The sequence below is a fragment of the Gouania willdenowi genome, chromosome 17 (assembly GCF_900634775.1).
Source record: "Gouania willdenowi chromosome 17, fGouWil2.1, whole genome shotgun sequence".
Classification (NCBI taxonomy): Eukaryota; Metazoa; Chordata; class Actinopteri; order Blenniiformes; family Gobiesocidae; genus Gouania; species Gouania willdenowi.
The window spans coordinates 7,679,882-7,700,914 of record NC_041060.1 but is presented as its reverse complement, the minus strand read 5'-3'; the positions used below and the strand labels follow the sequence as shown (position 1 = coordinate 7,700,914).

Here is a 21,033-nt window from a genome sequence, read left to right as displayed (position 1 = left end):
AGTGTGTTTTTGTCAGTTTTGTTTATATACTTTTATTTAAACGGAGGTTAAGAAAGTATTTTTCAACAGTCTTGGAAGTAGCTAGGTTTAACGGACTTAATCAAAATCAATTCTGCCATATTTCAACAAAAAAACAAACAAAAAAAAAAAAACAGAAAAAAACATTTAATTGTGCAAACATATGCATAGCACATAAACGCCCGGTCACTAGATGTCAGTGAACTACATCAGACCTTGTTAAACTACTGTACCTCACTCCTCAATGCATTTTAGCTTGGAAGTTGTTGCAGTTAAACTTTTTTGAAAAATGTAATTTGACAGTTTGATAAACATACCACTTGTTTTTTATATTGGTACTTTAATTACAGTTAAATACCATTTACTTGTTCTCACAAGTTAAAACAATGAAATAAATCCTATTTCATACCCTTTTGTACTTTGTAAAGGTGAAATTTGTAATTTCGATATTGTAATATTTTGCAATTAGTATTTAGTATTGGGATATATTGGGATGTATCGCATCGTGACAAGCAAATGGTGAATCATCAGACTTATGGTAATGCACACCACTAATTCGAACCAGCAACCCTATTTTAAACTTTATTTAACAAGGAAAATCTCATTGAGATTAAAAATCTCTTTTTCAAGAAAGTCCTGGAAGCAATTAGGTCAAAGGGACTTGCTTAAGGCCCCACAGTGATGGCCCACAGTGGATTTGAACCTGCAACCCTCTGGTTAGAAGCCCCCAAAGCCCTCTGATGGTTAGCTCGCTTCCCAAATTGTTAGGCCACCACTGCCAGGTCAACGTTATGTATTTGCTGCTGCCCAGGTAAAATCAGACCACACAATATCACATTCTAAAACTATTCACGCAGAAATGCATTTTCCCGGTCATTAGTTATGAAGCCTCCAGAGTCTGACCGAGCTCTGTTGGCTGTGGAAACTAGGACAATTATTAAGGTTTTTTGTTCGCCTCTTTGTCACGGTTTTTGCTTTAGCCTTGTTCACGTAGCTCAATTTACATCTCGGCTTTCAGCTGTTTTGACCTTTCAGAATAAAACCTTGCCACTGGATATAAAGAAGGCAGCTCTGGTTCCATGGGTGAGTCATTGATGAGGTTTTTGCTGGGAAGTGGTAAGAGAGAGAAACACTTTCCTTTGCATGCCTTTCTGAGCAGGTCAGTGATCTCTTGTTTGTGTTCGGAGCATTTTCCCATGCTTTTGTTCATTTTGCACGAGAAGCCAAAATAATCGCGATTTTCATCTCACGAGCTGCAAATTCTAAACAACACAACTTAAAAACAACAGAGAATGAAGACATCAAGTCATATGCCTTAATGTTGCAAGTAGCGCAATTTAACGCATTAATTGCGATTAATTAATTACAGCAAAAATGTATTCCTTAAAAAAATGAATCGCTTGTTTTGTTTGCACCCCAAACAGCTCGGAACCTTTCTCCATTGCACGCGTTGCCGGCATACCCATAATAATGATGCACTGGCTACAACGGTAGAACCGGAAGAGAAGTCTTTGTGGGCTTTAAAGCAGAACTAAGTAACTTTTTTACCTTAATTAATCCTTCTCGTAGTCCCTCTGAGGGTAATACAAGTGTTTATGGGGTGATGGGCACTTGCAACTTTCCCTGCCTCCAACCCGGTGGCAGCCTCGCAGCTCTGTACTCGTTCTCGCGACAACACGTACTGCTTTACGACAGCCCAATGCACACAAAAGGTGCGACTGTAGCGACTGCAGTCACTTCAATGGCCTGTAATGAGTCGTTTGAACACAGTGGTGCTTTTTGGTCACTTCATCGCTCCAGTGTCGCCATTACCAGGGAACATGTGTGTGTGTGTGTGCACAGCAGGGTGACGGGGAGACAACTGGCTGATCACTTCCCTTATCATAAACAGTGACATTTTACGGTATAAATGGTCAACTTACTGAGTTACTAAAAGATGAGTTCACTCAGAATGTACGCTTATTCAAGATTAACTTACGTTTATGAAGCCTCCCACTGCCCATCTCACTGAAGCCGGAGAGAGGTGCTGCTGTCTTGGGGGTGCGGAGTGTTTACCAAAAGGGACCCTTAGGGGGAGCGCTAAGCGCAAGTTTCTTAGTTCTACTTTAATTTTATTTCTTTTTAAAAACACACCGGATGGAAAACTGAAGCCCAGTTGTGTACAAATTGTCCAAGAAAGAGTTTGTGGACCACCAGAGGTCTTCCTCCTCCAGCGGAGCTCTCCCACCTCAATGCTAACTATGTAGCAGCTAGCACAGACAGCGATCTTTCTATTCTTCTATTTGGATGAAAAAAAAGTGATGAAAATAGGTTAAAATATGGAAAGTTTGGTGTAGTTTGGTGTAATTTGATCAAATTATTAATAAAATATTCTCAGTTTCTTGAAGGCATCTGGCAGCCCCCTCCCAGGGTTTCGCAACCCCAAATGGGGTCCCGACAAAGATTGAGAACCACTCAGATAGAGGAAGAGATTTTTTTGCATCCGGAGCAGTCTGCCATGAAGGAGGCAGAGAACCTCAATCGAGCTTGTAACTTTACATGTATCAGGTTATTGATTACGACATGTATCAGGGTTATTGATTATGTTAATAAATCTAGTCATCTGTGTGAGGTGATGAAAGAAAGCATTAAAAGTTCTACGCTGACAGTTCCCTTTGATGACTTGCACAAAAGTTGGGTAATTGTGATTATATTCAGGTGTGTGATTAACAAAATCTACCACACAGATGTGAATAATTATCACTTTTACATGTAAGTTTATAAAAGTATAGCAACTACAAGTAATAGAAACAGGTCGCGTGAAGTAGTGACAAGACACAAGGTGTTGTAAATGCAGTGGACACTGGACAGCAAAGGAAAGTGTTTAAAGTAGATGAAAAACACATTTATATTTGAGAGATGAGCTCCCCAAAACGATTAGAGCTACAGACCAGATACGTTTGTTAAAAAATAAATAAATAAAAGATTGGAGAAGACGTAGAAAGTATTATAGATTTGTTGTGGATTTCTCTTTTGATCATTGGATAGTTGTTTTAATTTTAAATTAAATTTTAATTTTCAGAAATAGAATTACAATATTGACACAATTAAAAAAAAACAAAAAACAAAAAAAACGAATTCTAGAATTTGTTCTGAGAGTAATTTAGTATTATTTTTCTGAAACTAAAATAGGAACCAACGTCATCAGATTTTGTATATTTTTAAAAGTTTAGCATCTGTCGATAAAATATTCAATAAAAAATAAATAGGGTTATTTAGTTCAAACTACAACCACTGAATTGTCTTTTAATGAAACGTTCCTATTTTTGATTGTTACCATGATCCTTTAACAGATTTTCCTCTCCAAAGAATGCTTTTGTAAAAAATGTTTTCACAGCACTAAAGCTGTGAAATAAGATGAGGAAAGACTAAAGAGCTGTTTTTTTTTTTTTTATTATCTCTATATAAACTCGATAAAAAGAGGGTGAACAATGATATAAACTAGTAGGGTCTCATCTTTCTGCCCTCAATATCATTTTGCTGTTTCTGTTCAGTAAGACAATGTAAAAACTCCTCCTCCACCTTTACTTTAACCCTTCCACATTGACTTTTGTCTGTTGGCCTGTTGGGTTCGGTCAGCCCTGAAAAAAAAAACAAAACAAAAAAAAACGCTTTTTGTTTGGGGTCACTCCTATAAAAGCACCAAAAGGTCTTGGATCCATCTCATTAAACACACAAATCCAATTTCTGGTTGATGCTACACAGCTGTGAACGGTGAGTTGTTCTCAGCTTTTTGTGTTTGATGTAAAGGAAAAATTTGTAAAATTTGCTATGTTGTGAAAACTCAGGATTAGCATTAGAACATTTTGTTAGGAATTTTATTATTTTTATATACCAATTTACAACTAAGTCTACATGTGAAACGTCTTGGCATTGTTTTCCTTTTTCCAAAGTAAATTTCATCTACTTCGGACGTAATGTTCATTCATACATTCATTGGTGTTTGTTTGTTTGTCTGTTAACAGGATTATGTCTGAAGTACTCCATTATGAAATGTTTTTAACCAAAGATAGGCCTTATGCCATGAATGATTCCATTATCTTTCAGAAGGGATCTGTATCAAGTCTATCTATCTATCTATCTATCTATCTATCTATCTATCTATCTATCTATCTATCTATCTATCTATCTACCTATCTATCTATCTATCTATCTATCTATCTATCCCTCATCATTGGTTAAATTTCAAAAATTTGTATCTTGGCTCGTAATAATTGATCTTTATGAAATATAAATCAGTTGTGTCGAGTTGATCTATCAAGATTGGTTCAGGATTTCACATTTCATTGCAGTTTTTCCAAAAGAAAAAAGGGGCGCTCAAACACTGTATAGTTATTAATAAGGATTGACATTTCTTATGAGCCTTTAAAGTACGTATAATCACGGTACTATGATCAGGATCATTTATCCAGATAATCGCCAATAGCCTAAACAGAATATTTGGCACTTGACGGAGGTTTGCGATCTTGTTTGTCACTAAAATTGAAGCAGTGTTCTATTCATTCCCTTGTTCTTCATCCTTCCCCAGATGTTTTTCAAGTTAGTGAACCTACTCGTCCTGTTGTCTCTCTGCTTTGCCATGCATGAATCTGAGAGCAATGAACATTCCAGTCACGATCACGACAGCATGGGCAGTGATGACATAAGCAGTGCGGACTCAAGCAGTGAGGGAAGTGATCCCAATGGTGAGAATTAACGTCAGTACAACAAAGATAATGACAACTCCAATGATGACCCTAACTCTCACTTCTGGCACTATCCCTTGCCTCCTGAAGGTAACTTTTGGGACCATGATAAAAACACCATCAACTACGGAGGGATGAGAATGTTTGGAGAAGGAGACCCATTGGTGTCCAATCAACCAGATCCTCATTACTGCGAGATCCTGATCAACTCTCCGGTACCAGTGCCTGTAGATCAAATTCCTTTGTCCTGCATCTGCTCCTATTGTAAAGGCACTGTGGGGCCAAAAGGAGATCGTGGGGACCGAGGTCATCCAGGCACGTAAAATCAGTTCATAATTTTCAATAACTATCTGTAATGAAACAAACATTATTTTACTTTGGAGAATCTTACCTGTAATATTAGACAAACAAGAGCAGAAACAGCTGGATGTTTATTTTTACTAGTGGATACAATTTTCTACACACAGCAAAACTAAAGTCACATGGGAATTGTATGATTAAACCAGGCCAAGATAACAGGATAATAAAAACTTGATCATCTCGTTACATTCATCTCAAACTGTTTGCTTCCTTTGAACAGGGGCACCAGGAAGCCCGGGGACTCGAGGGATGACGGGGTATAGAGGGAATCGAGGATTCAAAGGACCAATCGGCATCAAAGGTGAGTCAAACAACAAGGATTAACACAGATTTCAGTCATTGGACAACCATTTTTGGTGTGTACAACTACAATGTGCATGTTTAATGACAATGGAAGCTATGAAAAAACTTACAAAGCATGAGGAAAGCCCCATATTTTTCAAACATATTCAAAACTTTCAGGGTTACTGTGGTTCAGGTGGCAAAGGGACTGTCTCCATAACGAGAGGTTTGGGGTTTGATCCCAAGGTTGTCCATGTTTTAAAGTGTCCTTGGGCAAGAAAATAAATTGTAAACTGTTCCCAATGGGAGATCAGTACCTTGCATGGCTACTCTGTCACCATTGGAATATGATTTCAGCTAATATTTGAGCACAATCAAGTCCATTTACTTGAAACAGTTTTTCTCGAGTCACCGTTTTCTGGAACTGTACTGTAATACCTGAATAAATGTCCATGGGTTAGTCTGGTTTTTCACCAATAGGCAAATGTTTATGACACTGAGTAAACCTCAAAATAATAATTAAAAAAACTAACAAATTCCAAGTGAGCACTTGGAATTTAAAAGGCAATAAAATAAAAATAATAAATTAATTAAAAACATAGCCCAATAATTTTATTAGATTAATATTGTTTAAATATGCGACAACAAAGAGAAGAAATATACTTAAAGACATGACAACGTAAAACTAATGTCAAAATAATTATTTAGAATAGTTAATAGTTATTTAGAAATGAAAAATATAAGGTTGAGCAATCATTACAAAATGATAGTCAAATTTGAAAAATACATTTGAGCAAAATTAGGCCAATTTATCTTTAATTATATATATATATATATGTATATATATATATATATATATATATATATATATATATATATATATATATATATATATATATATATATTATACTGTAGATTACACCTACCAAACTGATTTTAAATGAATACCAGTTCATCTTTCTGGGTGCCCAAAATCAAGTATTTACTAAATTAAAGTCTTTGTTGAAGTTAATTTTTAGTTTAAAAAAATATATCTTTTTGGTGAAATTCAACTGAGAGACATGAGTGCCTCAGTCTGAATAATGTTCATTTTCATTTCAAGTATTATTTGTTTTTACAGGTCAGAAGGGAGACTTTGGTGAAAAAGGACAGACTGGTGTTGCTGGTTTCATCGGTTCAAAGGGTGCACAAGGACTCAAAGGTCAGCAGGGGTTAATGATAATTGAGGATTGGCTGTTAGTTTTCCACATGCAAAGTGATGAAATATGTAATTACTGTTGAAAAAATAAAGTTTTAGAATTTCAGTTTTTCTATAAGAAGGAACTGTTTTGGAAGTTATTAAAATGCAAAGACGGTTGGAGAAGCTTGGATATAATAACAAAAACATTCCTGATGTGTTACTACAGGTGAAAAAGGAGACCAAGGATCATTGGGACCCCCGGGTTCACAGGGGCCCCAAGGAGAAACCGGCACATGCCCTGAATCTTGTAACAGCATCCCAGGTGCACCAGGTCAACAAGGCCCTCCAGGACCAGCTGGAGGCCGTGGCTTGCCTGGGGTACAGGGTGCTGTGGGACCCAAGGGCACAAAGGGTGTAAAGGGTGACTTAGGTAGACCAGGGGATCCAGGTGTTAATGGTGTGAAAGGTGATCAAGGAGAACAAGGTGTGTGTGAGTGCACTGATGGGAACGATGGTACGAATGGGGAACCGGGACAAAAGGGAGATAAAGGGGATAAAGGTGACACGGGTGCTCAGGGTGTACAAGGTCCTGTAGGCTCCAAAGGTGATCTGGGTGACATGGGTCTGATGGGGCTGCCTGGCCCCTGCACACCAACCATTCAATCAGCATTCAGCGCAACTCTTCAGCTGTCATTCCCAGGGCCAAACTGGCCAGTGGCTTTTGAGGACGTCCTCACCAACAGACAGGGCCACTACAACCCATCCATAGGCCTATACACAGCTCCTGTCGACGGCATCTATGTGTTCTCCCTGAACCTGGCAGTTCACACAAAGCCGCTCAAAGTTGGCATTTATAAAAACTTCCATCCTGTGGTAAGAGCAGCCCAACTAAATTACCCATCCATGATCAGCCAGAAAGTTGTACTCCAGCTCATAATGGGAGACAGAATCTGGCTACAGTGTAAGGACAGCACCTCAAACGGCATGTTCGCTGACGATGAAAACACCAGCATGTTCTCTGGATACCTGCTGTATCCCGACACCTGTGAAATCCCTATTGGCAGAGATTTTGGTGACCAATGGTCAAATACGAATCATACCTACTCCTGGGACGGTCCTCAAACTACCACCAGTCCACCTCCCTAAAATGAGGCTCCTCTAAAGTCAATAGTGAAAAATCTTTATAGAATCTTTTTTGAGAACATAGTGACACTTCAAAAAGCATTTATCACAGACACACGACATAGCTTTGAAATGTTATTCACTACCAGAGTTTTAAGAATAATGATTATCATTTCTAAATGCTTAAAGACAAACTCCTAAACTGTTCATACAATGTGGTATGAAAGACTATTCTGATATTCAGGCTTCTTGTTTAGAAAATAATAATTGTGATATGGTAGCTTATAGAGTTAATGGAGCTGTATTGTGTGGTTCATTGTCAAGAGTATAAGTAAAAGTGAAAGGTTTTGGTCAACTCGATCCAAAGTGTGCACAACAAGATCCAAAGACAAAGACAAAAATCAGAAGTTGTCAATAATGTATTTCTAGTACTCTCTTACTATAAAGATTATATATCATGCCTTGCTCAAAGGCACCATCAGTCTATCATTGACCTAAAATGAAACAAAAGTAACATCTTTACAATCTCAACATCTTTTCAATGCCACTCAAACCTTTGTATTTTAACATTGATTGTGGAATTTGTGTTTTTAAACTGTAGGTTGAAACCAAAGTATATGAAAAAAATCCTCACAGGCACAAAGAGGCTTTAAATCTGAAATATGATTGGCTGAAACAGAGCTGGTGTGCAAGGACAGACTGAGAATGAGGATCAGAGACCTTGACCTTTTGAAAGTTAAAGGCAAAGCTGTGAAGTGTTATGAAGATGTTGAGTCAAATGGCTGACTTTCTGCAATAAAGATGTCAAAGAAAGGACTCGTGTGTTTCTGATTAAAAAACGTTTCTATCAAACACACAGAGAACTGCAATCTGGTTTTACTGATAACACAGTGAGCCAGTGAGGCCTTGACTGAACATTAAGGTAGTTGGAGATTTGAGCATCAACTGGAGCCACTCAGACCACACAGGAAAAAGGTTTGCACTCAGTTCTGGTATTTAATCTCTTTCATTTAGTTTGGTAAGAACTGGATGTGTGCTGATGATGAAAGTCAATGGTTCTAAAAGATACAAACAAATTATTCAAACAAACTATAAAATATAAACGACTGCAGCATTGCAATCATAATGCATGCTATAAGTTAAATGTAGATAATTCCAATAATGTTTCGTAAAGTCAAATTAACCAGATCAAAACTTAATTCCAAACAACAAGAATCAATCATTAACTTAAAGGGCCCATGTTCCATTAAACCAACTTTTCTGTGCTTTAAACATCATAAAGTGCTATTAGGGCTTCATACACATGCCCAAAGTGTTTTTTTCATTGATTCCCTCAATTGTTAGTTAGTGGGTGATTTGCTCCTTTCTTACTGCAGGGCGAGCCCAAACACCTCGCTCCAATTTGATGACGCGTTCCCACATTGATGACAAATTTGACACGGCACTGAGCTGGAGAAGCATGACATGTAAACAGACACACCCATAAAGGTGAGCATTTCAGCGTCCTTCGCGCAGTGCTATGTACAGTATGTATTTTCGACAGTCTATGTATGTACCGGTGAACGCCCCGCCCCCACGCTCTGTCTCGTGTTTATAAAGCAACATGAGTTTGGCTACAGAGTGGGTGTGAGGAGGGCGGGCTGTCCTCTGGCCCTACGTCATAGTGCGGGGAGGAAGAAGTCAGTGTCCCGTCTATAGACACGCCCACTCACGAATATGCATAAGTAGGCCGTAAATCAGCCTGTTTGTGTAGAGTTGCTCATAAAGTGACTTTTCAGAGGCTAAAACTCTGGAAAACAGGCGAGTTTGGGAAAATAAACCTCAAATACTATGTTTTGAGGTTCTTGGAACAAATAGAGATGGGTGAAAAAATAGCATGACATGGGACCTTTAAGAAGCTTTGCAGACTTTATAAATGCATATTCATCTGCAGTAGCACATGTAAAAAGGTTTGGAAATTTTAAAATTCAAAGATTAATACGAAAGCTTACTGATTGGGCAGCCAGTAGATGGAACCGCAATGTTACAAAGACATTGACAGAAGGAAAGGACTTATCCAGCTTTAGTGACTTTGCAGCATTCCTGTCATTGAAGCAGAAGTCACTTGTAATCCTGTCACCTCTATTCATGCACTTCGTTCTCTGGAAGTACAAAGCGATAACAGGTACCCACAAGACATTAAAAGGAACAAGGCGAGTGTGTTTACTACAAAAGCAAATATACAAGTTGACAGACAACCAGCAGCTAAGGCCAATGCAAAACTTTGTGTATCCTGTGCCAAAAACACACACAAACTTCACAAATGTCCAAACCTCATCAAAATGTCTCTGGAAGATAGAAGGATGTACGTTAGAGACAATAAACTGTTACGGATGTTTGAAACAAGGTCACAGTGCTAAAGATTGTCGACATTGCCTCACCTGTGACACTTGCATGAAAGCACATCCAACCTTCCTACATGACACAAACTACTTCAGAGATCTGAAAGAAGAGAGACATGTGGGTACAGAAAATACAACACAGAACAATACATCAGAACCAGCAGCTGCAACGTCCCTAAATGTTGTCAGAAATGTGAAATATGTCAACACCTCAATGATCGTTCCAGTGTGGGTGTCTTGTTTATGCTTTACTAGACACTCAGCCTCTGTCATCGCATTGCTGTAAAACAGATCCCCCCAGCGACTCATATGGATGCAATTTGTGCATTAGAAAGTGACTTCAGAGGTCATTAGAAGTGACAAACCAGTGTCCCAAGAGGATCTCATCTTCCTACACAAGCCTAAAGAAGGCATAAAGAAAACAAAGCAAGGGCATTACAAAATGCCGTTACCTTTCAAAGAAAGACCACAATTGCCAGATAACAGACAACTTGCCAAAGCCAAAATAAACCAGCTTAAGAAAAAAATCAACCAAAATAGAAGATACAAAAAAGATTATGTTAGGTCCATGAGCGACATCATCCAAAGAGGTGATGCCGAAGAAGTTAAGGATAAGGTACTCCCTGGTGAAACATGGTTCATTCCACATCATGGCATTTATCACCCAAAGAAACCTGACAAGCTTCGTGTGGTATTCGACTGCTCTGCAAAGCATAATGGGACAAGCCTCAATGAACATCTCATGACTGGTCCAGACATGATTAATAATCTAACAGGTGTTCTCACACGCTTCAGACAGCACCAAATAGCAGGGATGTGTGACATTGAAAAAATGTTTCACCAGTTTCAAGCACAGAAAAATGATTGTAACTATGTTTCCTATGGTGGAAAAATGGAGATCTACACACAGCCTCAGATATACATAGATTTTTATGTGGATGACGGAGTGGCCAGCACAGCGTCGGTGAAAGAATGCATACATCTTACACAGGAAGCACATGAAGTGTGTGCTAAAGGTGGATTACGGTTACACAAGTTCATATCAAACTGCAACGCCGTTCTAAACAGCATACCAACAGCTTTAGGTATTCATAGGAACATCGAAAAGGACTGCTTTACATTCAAAGTCACACTGAAAGATCAACCTCCTACACAGCGTGGGGTATTGTCCACTGTCGCAGCTATATATGACCCTTTTGGATTTGCTGCTCCTTACCTCCTCAGTGGGAAGAAAATTCTGCAAGAGATGTGTCATCAGGGCACCAGCTGGGATGACCCACTACCTGATCATCTTAAGGCACGGTGGGAGCAATGGAGAAAAGATCTTGTCTATCTTGAGAAATTGCAAGTAGCCAGACGTAATGCACCCGCTAAATTTGGAGCGGTCGTAAAAAGGGAACTGCATCATTTCTCGGATACAAGCATCGCTGGATATGGACAGTGTTCATGTCTAAGACTGATAAATATGGATGGAGTTGTGCACTGTGTTTTTGACAAGGGAAAAGCTTGTGTCTCACCCACAAAAGTGACCACAATCCCAAGATTGGAACTCACTGCAGCAGCAGTCTCAGTCACAGAGAGGCTTAGAGAGGAGCTTGTTTATGAAAACATCAAATAATTTTTTTGGACAGACTCTAAAGTCATCATAGGGTACATAAGGCAAGAAGATTTCACACATTTGTCGCTAACAGGGTAAAGACGATCCGTGATAGCACAACGTCCCAGCAATGGTTTTGTGTCTCCACCTCAGAAAACCCTGCTGACAAGGCTTCAAGGGGAACAACAGAGGATGAATTGCTGTCTTCCAACTGGCTCACAGGTCCAGAGTTTTTCTGGGAAAAGGAGATGCACCCTCCAGCCAAAAAAATTGTTGAACTTCCAGTCGGAGTTCCAGAAGTAAGGAAAGGTCACACATTACACACAGCAATTATTGAACATTTCAGCCTTTCTGATCACCTAAAGACGTTTTCATCTTGGTCTCACGCCATCAGTGCAGTAGCACGTCTCAAACACCGTCTGACAAAAGAAAAATCAACTGCACACTCAACAGTCAATGAACGGTAAAACGCAGAGCTTGTGATCATCAAAGATCTTCATAGACAAGCATATGACTAGGTGATAGAGACGCTAAACAAAGGTAAATCCCCACCAAGCAACAACAAATTACATCATTTTGATGTTTACCTAGACAAAGAAGCAGTGCTTAGAATTGGAGGTAGACTATATCACTCATCCCTTCCAAATCCATTCAAGCACCCCATAGTCATTCCCAGAGACCATCATGTCACAAAACTGATAATCTCTCACTCTCATGGTAAAGTTAATCATCAGGGAAAAGGATGAATGAGATTCGAGCCAATGGGTACTGGTTTCCATGACGAAGTCACGCTGTTGCATCCTACATTTGTCAGTGTGTCGTATGTCGAAGACAAAGGAGAGCTGTAGAAGGACAGAAAATGAGTGAACTCCCTACAGAAAGAATAGAACCCTCTCCGCCCTTCATACACTGCGGAATGGATGTTTTCGGCCCATTTCTGACTAAAGTAGGGCGAAAGGAGCACAAAAGATATGGATTACTCTTCACATGTTTCTACTCTCACGCCATTCATGTGGAGATGTTAGAGGATCTGTCAACAGATACCTTTATTAATGGACTACGATGCTTTATTACACTGAGAGGCTCAGTCAAACAGATTTAATGTGACCACGGCACCAATTCTGTAGGTGCAAAAAATGAATTGGATGCGGCTCTCCAAGAAGATCATACTGAGAGATTGATAACCTTTCTTGCAGAAAAGCTATGTAATTTTGTCTTTAACACACAGAGAAAATAATAGGCTGTCAATAAGCTTTTACCTATTCCCTTTTTTGGTTTTTACTCTATTTTTACATCAATGTGTTTGTGTTTTAAAGCAGAACTAAGTAACTTGCATTTAGTGCTGCCCCTAAAGTTCCCTTTTGGCTATGTCACTGTCGTAAACACTCCACACCCCCCGCCGCCTGAAAAACCCTAATACAACAGTGACACTAAGGGTGCTTTCACACATATAGTCCCATGTGACAATGTGAACAGTATGAGGAAGAGAGACTTGTAAAATAAATGAATGATGTGGGAGTAATACGGAAGGGAGTGTGGAAATGTGTGTGATGTATTTGTTTGTGTGCTGACAAAGCGGCTCTGAAAATGGATAGATGGATGGATAGATAGATAGATGGATATTTGTGTGTGTGCTGCCTGATGGAGCGCTGGGTTGCGAGTGTGTGTGCGTGCCTGTTGCCGCAACGACAGTGTGTTTGATTGCTGGCTCCGTAATGATATAAGTTTGTGAAAAGTGAATTAATAGACAACCGTGTGCATAATCTAGCATTAGTTTGTATTGTGCTACCGTAAAGCAGTACGTCTTGCTACCGGGTCGGAGTCAGGAAGGTTGCAAGTGAGGTTTTCTGGTCTGAGACAGCAGGGGGAGATGAAAGACCCCCCAATAACCCCATAAACACTTGTATTACCCTCACAGGGACTACAAGAAGGATTTATTAAGGTGAAAAAGTTACTTAGTTCTGCTTTAATGCAATGTACATAATTGACCAAAATAAATAAAATAATATATTCATTCATTGAATGTGGGAAGAAATCAAAGCCGAATACCCACGAGGATATACAAAGCTCTGTAAAGAAAGACGACCAAAAATAGGAATGCAGGTGTTGGATGATGAAGCGATAAGCACAAACATGTCTCCGTTTTCTGCTTTTATAGTTTTGTTTTTCAGCTCTTTCTTTGAGAAGGAGGTCACGTCTGCAGACAGAAAACCCATCTCATCCTCAGCAGGACAAAGAAAAACACCCAACCTCCTCTTCTTTGCTCTGTCTGACTATCCTGTGCTTTTGTTTGGTGAGACGAGACAAAAAGGATGTTTTTTTTCATGTGAGGTTTATAAATATATCAAAGGTGTCTCTGAGTAAAAAAGGTCTTTCCGAAAACTGCATTCCAAAATAATGCAGTGCAGTTTGCACAGAGCGGTAAGTAAGATTTTTTAATTCTATCAGAGAATGTCTGTTCATACTCAGTCATACAGGAGGAGGTGGCAAAAGTACTAGTCTTCAGTATTCAAGTAAAAGTAGAGATACTTGAATAAAACATGACTCTGGTAAAAGTAAAAGTACTGAAGTTGTTCCCTTACATGAGTAAAAGTAAAAAAGTACATGTTAATATGCATAACAAGGGTTTTTAAACCAGCAAATTACATATATTTTATTTTTTAAGAACTTGTAGAAATGAATTAAATCTGTTACCTTTGAACATCTGGATAACATAGCACAAAATGTGTCAAGAAAAAAAAAAATGCAAATACTTAATTAAACCCAAAGCGGCTTTGAGTTGAACATTTTTTAAAACTTAAAATGTTAACCATAAAACTAAGGGACCTGCCTAACAGAAAAAAGCTCAAACTATACCAACTTTATTAATTTGACTAGCACAAGTTTCTCCTCCAGCTTCGCGATTGCTGTTTTTTTTTTCTCTTTCTCTTCAAAATTCTTAAAAGTAACCAGCTCATTTTTAAAATGTAAGGAGTAGAAAGTACAAATAATTGTTTAAAAAAGTAAGGAATAAAAGTAAATTGTCCCCAAAAAAAAAAAACTCAAGTATAGATTCCAGAAAAAACTACTTAAGTACAGTAACAAAGTATTTGTACGTCATTACTTGTCACCTCTGCATACAGCTAATAATTATAGTAACTAATATAAAGCAACAGCGCTTGGATCAACTTTCGTGAAACAAGTAAAACTTCCAAGTCAAGTTGCTTCTACAATTGCTTTACCTTGAAGCAGAGATGGGCAACTGTTATCACAGCGGGGCCACAAAAATGGGATTGTCTGATCCGAGGGCCACATTATCAATATTCATGCCAGTATTAAGAATAACGACAAATTTGAGCATTAACACAAAAAATACCTAAGTTTTTTTTTGTCATTATTTGTTGTCTTTTTAAGTTGTTTTTTTCATTTTGTGTATTTATCTGTCATTTTGAGAATTTCTGCTTGCATTTTGTGTATTTTACGAGTCATTATGTGTGTTTTTGTTATTTCTTGTGTGTTATATTTGCATTTTGTTTCGTGTCAATCAGTGCCATTTTTGATTTATTTGTAGTTTTTGGTATTTTCTATGTCATTTTGTGTAATTGTTGTGGTTTTGTGTGTCTGATGTCCTCTTGTGTGTATTATGAATCTTTTTTTCTTTTTGTTGTCGTTACTTCGTGTATTTTTGTTGACATTCTGTGCATTTTGTTGTTTTGTGGGTTTTTGAAGTTATTTTGTATGTTATGTTGTGCTTCATATTACTTCCAAATTCTTGAATCACAATTGTTGGTGGATTTGTGTTGAGGGCTGCATTGAATTAGACCAAGGGCCACATGTGGCCCCCGGGCCACCAGTTGCCTATGTCTGCCTTAAAGAAGCAATAGCAGTTGTCTGATGTTCAATTCTTTCTCCTTTTTTCTCCAGATGCTGCTCGGGCTGCTGGGACTCGTCTCCCTGTTTTCCATCTCCTCATCTGAGCATCCGCAGACTACCATCACACATGCACACACTGAAGAAGAAGGCTCCTCATCCGGCCTCAGCAGCTTCCAGGGATCGAGCTCAGGCAAGGCCTTCTGGCCTTCTGGTGCACGCATTGGCATCCAGCCAAAGCCAGCTCTTGTTAGACCCCTGTGGCTGCCCGGAGCCAATATGACTGCAGAGCATGAGGCGCACGACCCCGAGGAGGTCTCACAGCTCTGCGACGTGTTGCTAAACTCGCAGGTGCCACCGACTGCAGAACAACTTCCATTTGTCTGCATCTGCTCCCTCTGTAATGGAACTGTGGGGCCTAAAGGACAACGTGGAGATCAGGGCCCTCCAGGTGTGTAGATACCTACCTAATTTAAAAAATCTGTTGCTGTCGTAATTGTAATTAAATTGTAATTGAGTTTAGATAATTGACTTTGTAATTGTCAAAATTCTCTGAAAATGAATTATAATTTACCGCAAAACTGGGGTACTATGTTACAGTTCTATGTACAGTTCTTTATTAAGGTATGTTTCAAATCAAGCTTTTCCACATTTTTCCATTAATAAATAAATAAATTGAGGGGTATACTGACACAAAAAAGGCTCAGACGCTCACACCAAAAATATTAAAACCTATATTTTCATTGATTATGAAGCCTAACAAGGTAACCAATAGATAGGAAATAAATTAGATGATAGATATTTGTTTTAGTGTATTTTACAGCTGCTTTAGGACCCGTCATCATAAGAGATGCTAACAGAAAGCTAACACAAGAGGAAGGTTAACTTTTATTAGGTTATTTATTTCAGGCTCACTTATTGTGATTAATTGTAATTTAGAAACTGAGCACATAATTGTAATTGACTTTCTGAGAATAAAAAATAATTGTAACTCAATTGTAATTGGGGAAAAATGCTGGTCACTGTTATCGTAACCGAATTGTAATTGAACATGGGTAATTGGAAACGTAATTGGAACTGAAAATTTTTAATTGACCCTAACCCTGCTGTCAACATATCAGAGTTTTCATTTTAGGTTCTAACATATATTTTAAAAGTATATCTGCAAGATGATTATCATTTTTTAATTTCTATACTATCAAGTATTTGAAAGACATCTGTACAGATAACATTGACAACAAACAGGCATTCAAATCTCCAAGAGTTTTAAATACAAATAACAAATAATCCTGACTCATCAAAAGTATACATGCACAGTTTGTTTTCATTAGGAAAAGTTTTATCTAGATCCGGGGCATCAAACTCTTTTTAGTTCAGGGGCCGAATACGGAGCAGTTTGATCTCAAGTGGGACACAGATTTTTTGGGGGAAAACAAGTAATTGCACTAGTTTGCACTTTTACATATACATAAAATACTAAATATGTAAGAAACTGACAATATCTAAGCAACATGTGATAGATATTAGTCCCAACAGGATCTTCACATTTCCTAGACTGTGACCAGATTCTATATAATTAGAGGAAATATTATGTAATAATTTGAGGACAATTGAAGGATTTTGTAAGCATTTTGAGTTTTTTCAACAGTTTAACATTAAAAATGACAGCTATCATTTGATATAAGCAACTGGGAAAACTGTGAGCCCCTGCACATTTTGTTGAGTTTCATTTACACAATGACTCACGTTTACTTTTTTACTTTCTCCTGCTGGCCTAATTGGATGATCCAAAGGGCCGGATTTGGCCCCCGGGCCATGAGTTTGACAATTGTGATCTAGATTAACCTTCTGCTAACTGTTCTTTGAGTCCTACAGCAAAAAATACTAATTTATATTCAAATATGTAGGTTTGAAAACATTTTAGTGGCAAACTGACCTAAATGGCTTTTGATCAGGGAATACTGGAAGCCCCGGGAGGAAAGGACTCATTGGGCTCAAAGGTCACACAGGATTCAAAGGCATGCCAGGAATGAAGGGTAAGTGCACCGTTTCTCTTCGAGTTGATGTTACATGATGATTTAGTTTGGTTCCCACCTGGTTTTTCACGTATTATTTCAGGTCAGAAAGGACACCAGGGGGAAAAAGGAGAGCCTGGAGAAGCAGGATTCATGGGATCAAAGGGCGATCGAGGATTCAAAGGTCTGCAGAAATCACAATCAGACTATTGGCTAATCAACATCAGGGTTCCTCGTTCCTCACTCCAAACATGATGGTCAGCAGCTTTCCAGAACCAGAAATGAGGAACGCTGCTCTAGATTAATGTAAAAACATCTTATAGCTGTAGAAGTTCGGGAACCTTTATTTTAAACAGTGTTGTGCTGGTTGCTGAAAAATAGTAACTAGTTACCATTACTAGTTACTATTTTGATTACTTACACCAAAAAGTAATGCGTTACTGGAAAAAGTAACTTTTGAGTTACCGGTACTTAGAATTAAATAATGTGTTATTTATTTTGGGTCATTTGTGTCCATACAGCTTTATATTAGTGCTGTAATAATACAATAATCCACTGTTGATCAACTGCTATAAAACAACCATAAATGATGTGCATATAAAGCACAAAACAGCTGTTCCAAAATTAAAAAAAAAATTTAAGCCTTAACACAGTAAGCTGTGCATATTCCAGGTGAACATTCTGTTGTTGAAAATGCTTCTAAAAAAAAAAAAGTGGAAAAACAAATTCACAGCATTTTTCTCAGCTACACAATGCTAAACATATCAGGCTAATGAGCTGCTGTTAGCAGTGACTCAGCAGTAGCGACAGGCTTCTTATTTACAACAACATACCGTGCAATAGTTTGGCTGACCTGTCCCAGTCACAGTGCGTTAAAATGCAGCCGCAGCGTTAGCTTAGCTTCACTGATGCATCTTTTGGAGACAAAAAATAATGCGCGTATTTCCACCCTGAGAAGCTCGTCCTGTTCTCGCAATGACTCGCCATGATTGGCGCACGTGATGTAAACAGAAACACGCTGACATTGCTTCTTCTTCTACTGTTTTACCGTGTTTGGCACAGCATCCCGCAAAAATATGTAGCGCCACTGTAAACAGGAAGTACAATGCAGCTAGCAAAGTAATGGACAAACGCACCACATTGTAAAGATAACGGCGTTATTTCTTTAGAAAAATATTACGTTACAGTACTAGTAACTGTCAAAAGTGATGTTTGGTTTTAAATGCTATTGTCAAATACTTACAACACCTGTGTCAAACTCATGGCCCGGGGGCCAAATTCTGCCCTTTGGAGCATCCAATTCGGCCCACAGGAGAAAATAAAAAAGATTCATTGTGTAAATGAAACTCAATATTTTCAGGTGTTCACAGTTTTCCCAGTGCTTATATAGGATTATTGCAGTCATTTTTAATGTTAAACAGTTGAAAAAACTCAAAATTCTTACAAAATCCTTACATTTTTCTCAAATTATGACATACTTTGCTCAATTAAATAGCAATTGGTCACAAAATTTAGGAAATTTAAAGTGGAGACCCTGTTGGGACTGATATCTGTCACTTATTGTTGGTCTATTACATATTTTGTATTTTATGTAAACAGAAGTGTAAACTAGGCCACAATAATGTTCAAATTACTTGTTTTCCCACAAACAATCTGCAGCCCACTTGAGATCAAACTGCTCCGTATTTGGCCCCTGAACTAAAATGAGTTTGACGCCCCTGGCTTATGGTAACATTTAATGTAAACAAAGAGGCAAACTTGTGCTAGACTAGAAAAAGAAGCATACTGAGTACACTGAGTGTTTAAACGTACATTTACATTTATTAACTTGATACTAAAATAACTGTCTAATTGTTGTCTAAAAATTCATATATTTGTGTTGTTTCTAACTTTCACCTTTCATGACAATTTCTTTGATAAATGATTTATGAATGTAACAATAAATCAAACCTTTCATACAGATCCTGATCTGTGTCTTCTCAGGTGGAAAAGGTGAGCAAGGATTCTTTGGCCCACCTGGTGCACAGGGCCCACATGGAGAGAACGGTACATGCCCTGCCTCCTGTATGAGTGACCCTAGTGCCCAAGGTTCCAAAGGCCCAGCAGGTACCGCAGGAGGCCGGGGCCTGCCTGGGTTAAAGGGCTCTGTAGGACCCAAGGGTGTGAGGGGTGCAAAGGGGGACTTGGGCAGTACAGGAGACCCGGGTGTAAATGGTCAGAAGGGTGATCAAGGAGATCAAGGGCTTTGCGTGTGCACAGATGGGACAAATGGCACTGATGGAGACCCAGGTCAGATGGGGATTAAAGGGGATAAAGGTGATGCTGGTGATCAGGGTGTACAAGGCTCTGAGGGTCTAAAAGGCCACCAAGGTGACCTGGGTCTCCCAGGGCCAGCTGGCCCCTGCACACCGGCTATCCAGTCTGCATTCAGTGCAACCCTCGATCAGTCATTTCCAAAGAACAACTGGCCTGTTGTTTTCAATCATGTCCTCAGCAACGAGCAGGGACACTTCAACCCACTGATGGGCATTTACACGGCCCCAGTCAACGGCACCTACGTGTTCACCTTTGACCTGTCTGTTGATGTAAAGCCTCTCAAAGTGGGCCTTTTTCTCAACTTTAACCCTTTATTCAAAACAACAGAGTCAAACACACCCGCAATGACCAGTCAGGAAACTGTTCACCATCTGACGATGGGAGACCAAGTATGGTTGCAAGTAAAAGATAATCAGACCAATGGTATGTTCACTGACAGTGAGACAACCAGTACCTTCTCTGGGTACCTGCTTTTCCCAGACACGTGTGAATTTTCTTTTGGGCAACACTTTGGACACAATGAAACATTTCCTAATAAAAGCTTCAGTTGGGATGGCTATGAATCTCTTACTGCCACTGAACATGCAAGCTGAACATACACCTACATAACCCAGTTAGACTGAATGGTGATCAAGCTAATCATAGTCAGCCATTAGACGAAGCCGCCATTTCGAGCAGGTAAACAAAATGTTAACAGTGATGAGTAAATAAGTAAAGTAACAAAAATGGAAAAAACGTCGTAAGAAAAGAGTGAAAAGTGACTAAAATGGGCCAATAGTAGTCGAGAGTGGCAAAAAAAAAAAAAAAAAAAATTGGCATGGTATGTAAGGGCAAAAGATGTGGCAAACAAGAGTGAAAAAATGTAGGGAAAAAGAAAACAAGCATTACTTGTTTTAAAATAGATAATTGTTTGGCAAGACAAAGCTATAATCTGAAAAAAAATAAAAAGTGTGAGTGAGTTTGGAGACAAAATGGGACAAAGGAAGTTGCAAAATGGCCAAAGGAGAAGGTTAAAAAGAGTTAAAAAGCTTCCCCCTTTTAAGGTTTTCTCTGGAAATAATTCAAATTAAGACCTAGAGCGCCACATGTTGAGTATCATTGACTTAATAACAGCTTTGTCATGGTTTTAGTAAATTAATCTAATTGCTAAATTGGGAGTCGACGACTGCCCTCCCCTTAGAACACCCTC

General features: G+C 38.7%; 1 protein-coding gene across 1 annotated transcript; it reads left to right on the top strand.

The window, feature by feature from the left end:
- Positions 1 to 3,620: 3,620 nt before the first annotated feature.
- Positions 3,621 to 20,786, top strand: LOC114479582 (collagen alpha-1(V) chain). Its single transcript, XM_028473326.1, has 11 exons — positions 3,621 to 3,771; positions 4,586 to 4,742; positions 4,833 to 5,057; positions 5,323 to 5,403; positions 6,505 to 6,585; positions 6,791 to 7,702; positions 11,818 to 11,963; positions 15,568 to 15,964; positions 17,469 to 17,549; positions 17,632 to 17,712; positions 19,512 to 20,786. Exons 2-11 carry the CDS (start codon positions 4,586 to 4,588, stop codon positions 20,435 to 20,437), a joined length of 3,087 nt encoding a protein of 1,028 aa, XP_028329127.1. The 5' UTR covers positions 3,621 to 3,771; the 3' UTR covers positions 20,438 to 20,786.
- The last annotated feature ends 247 nt before the right edge of the window (positions 20,787 to 21,033 follow it).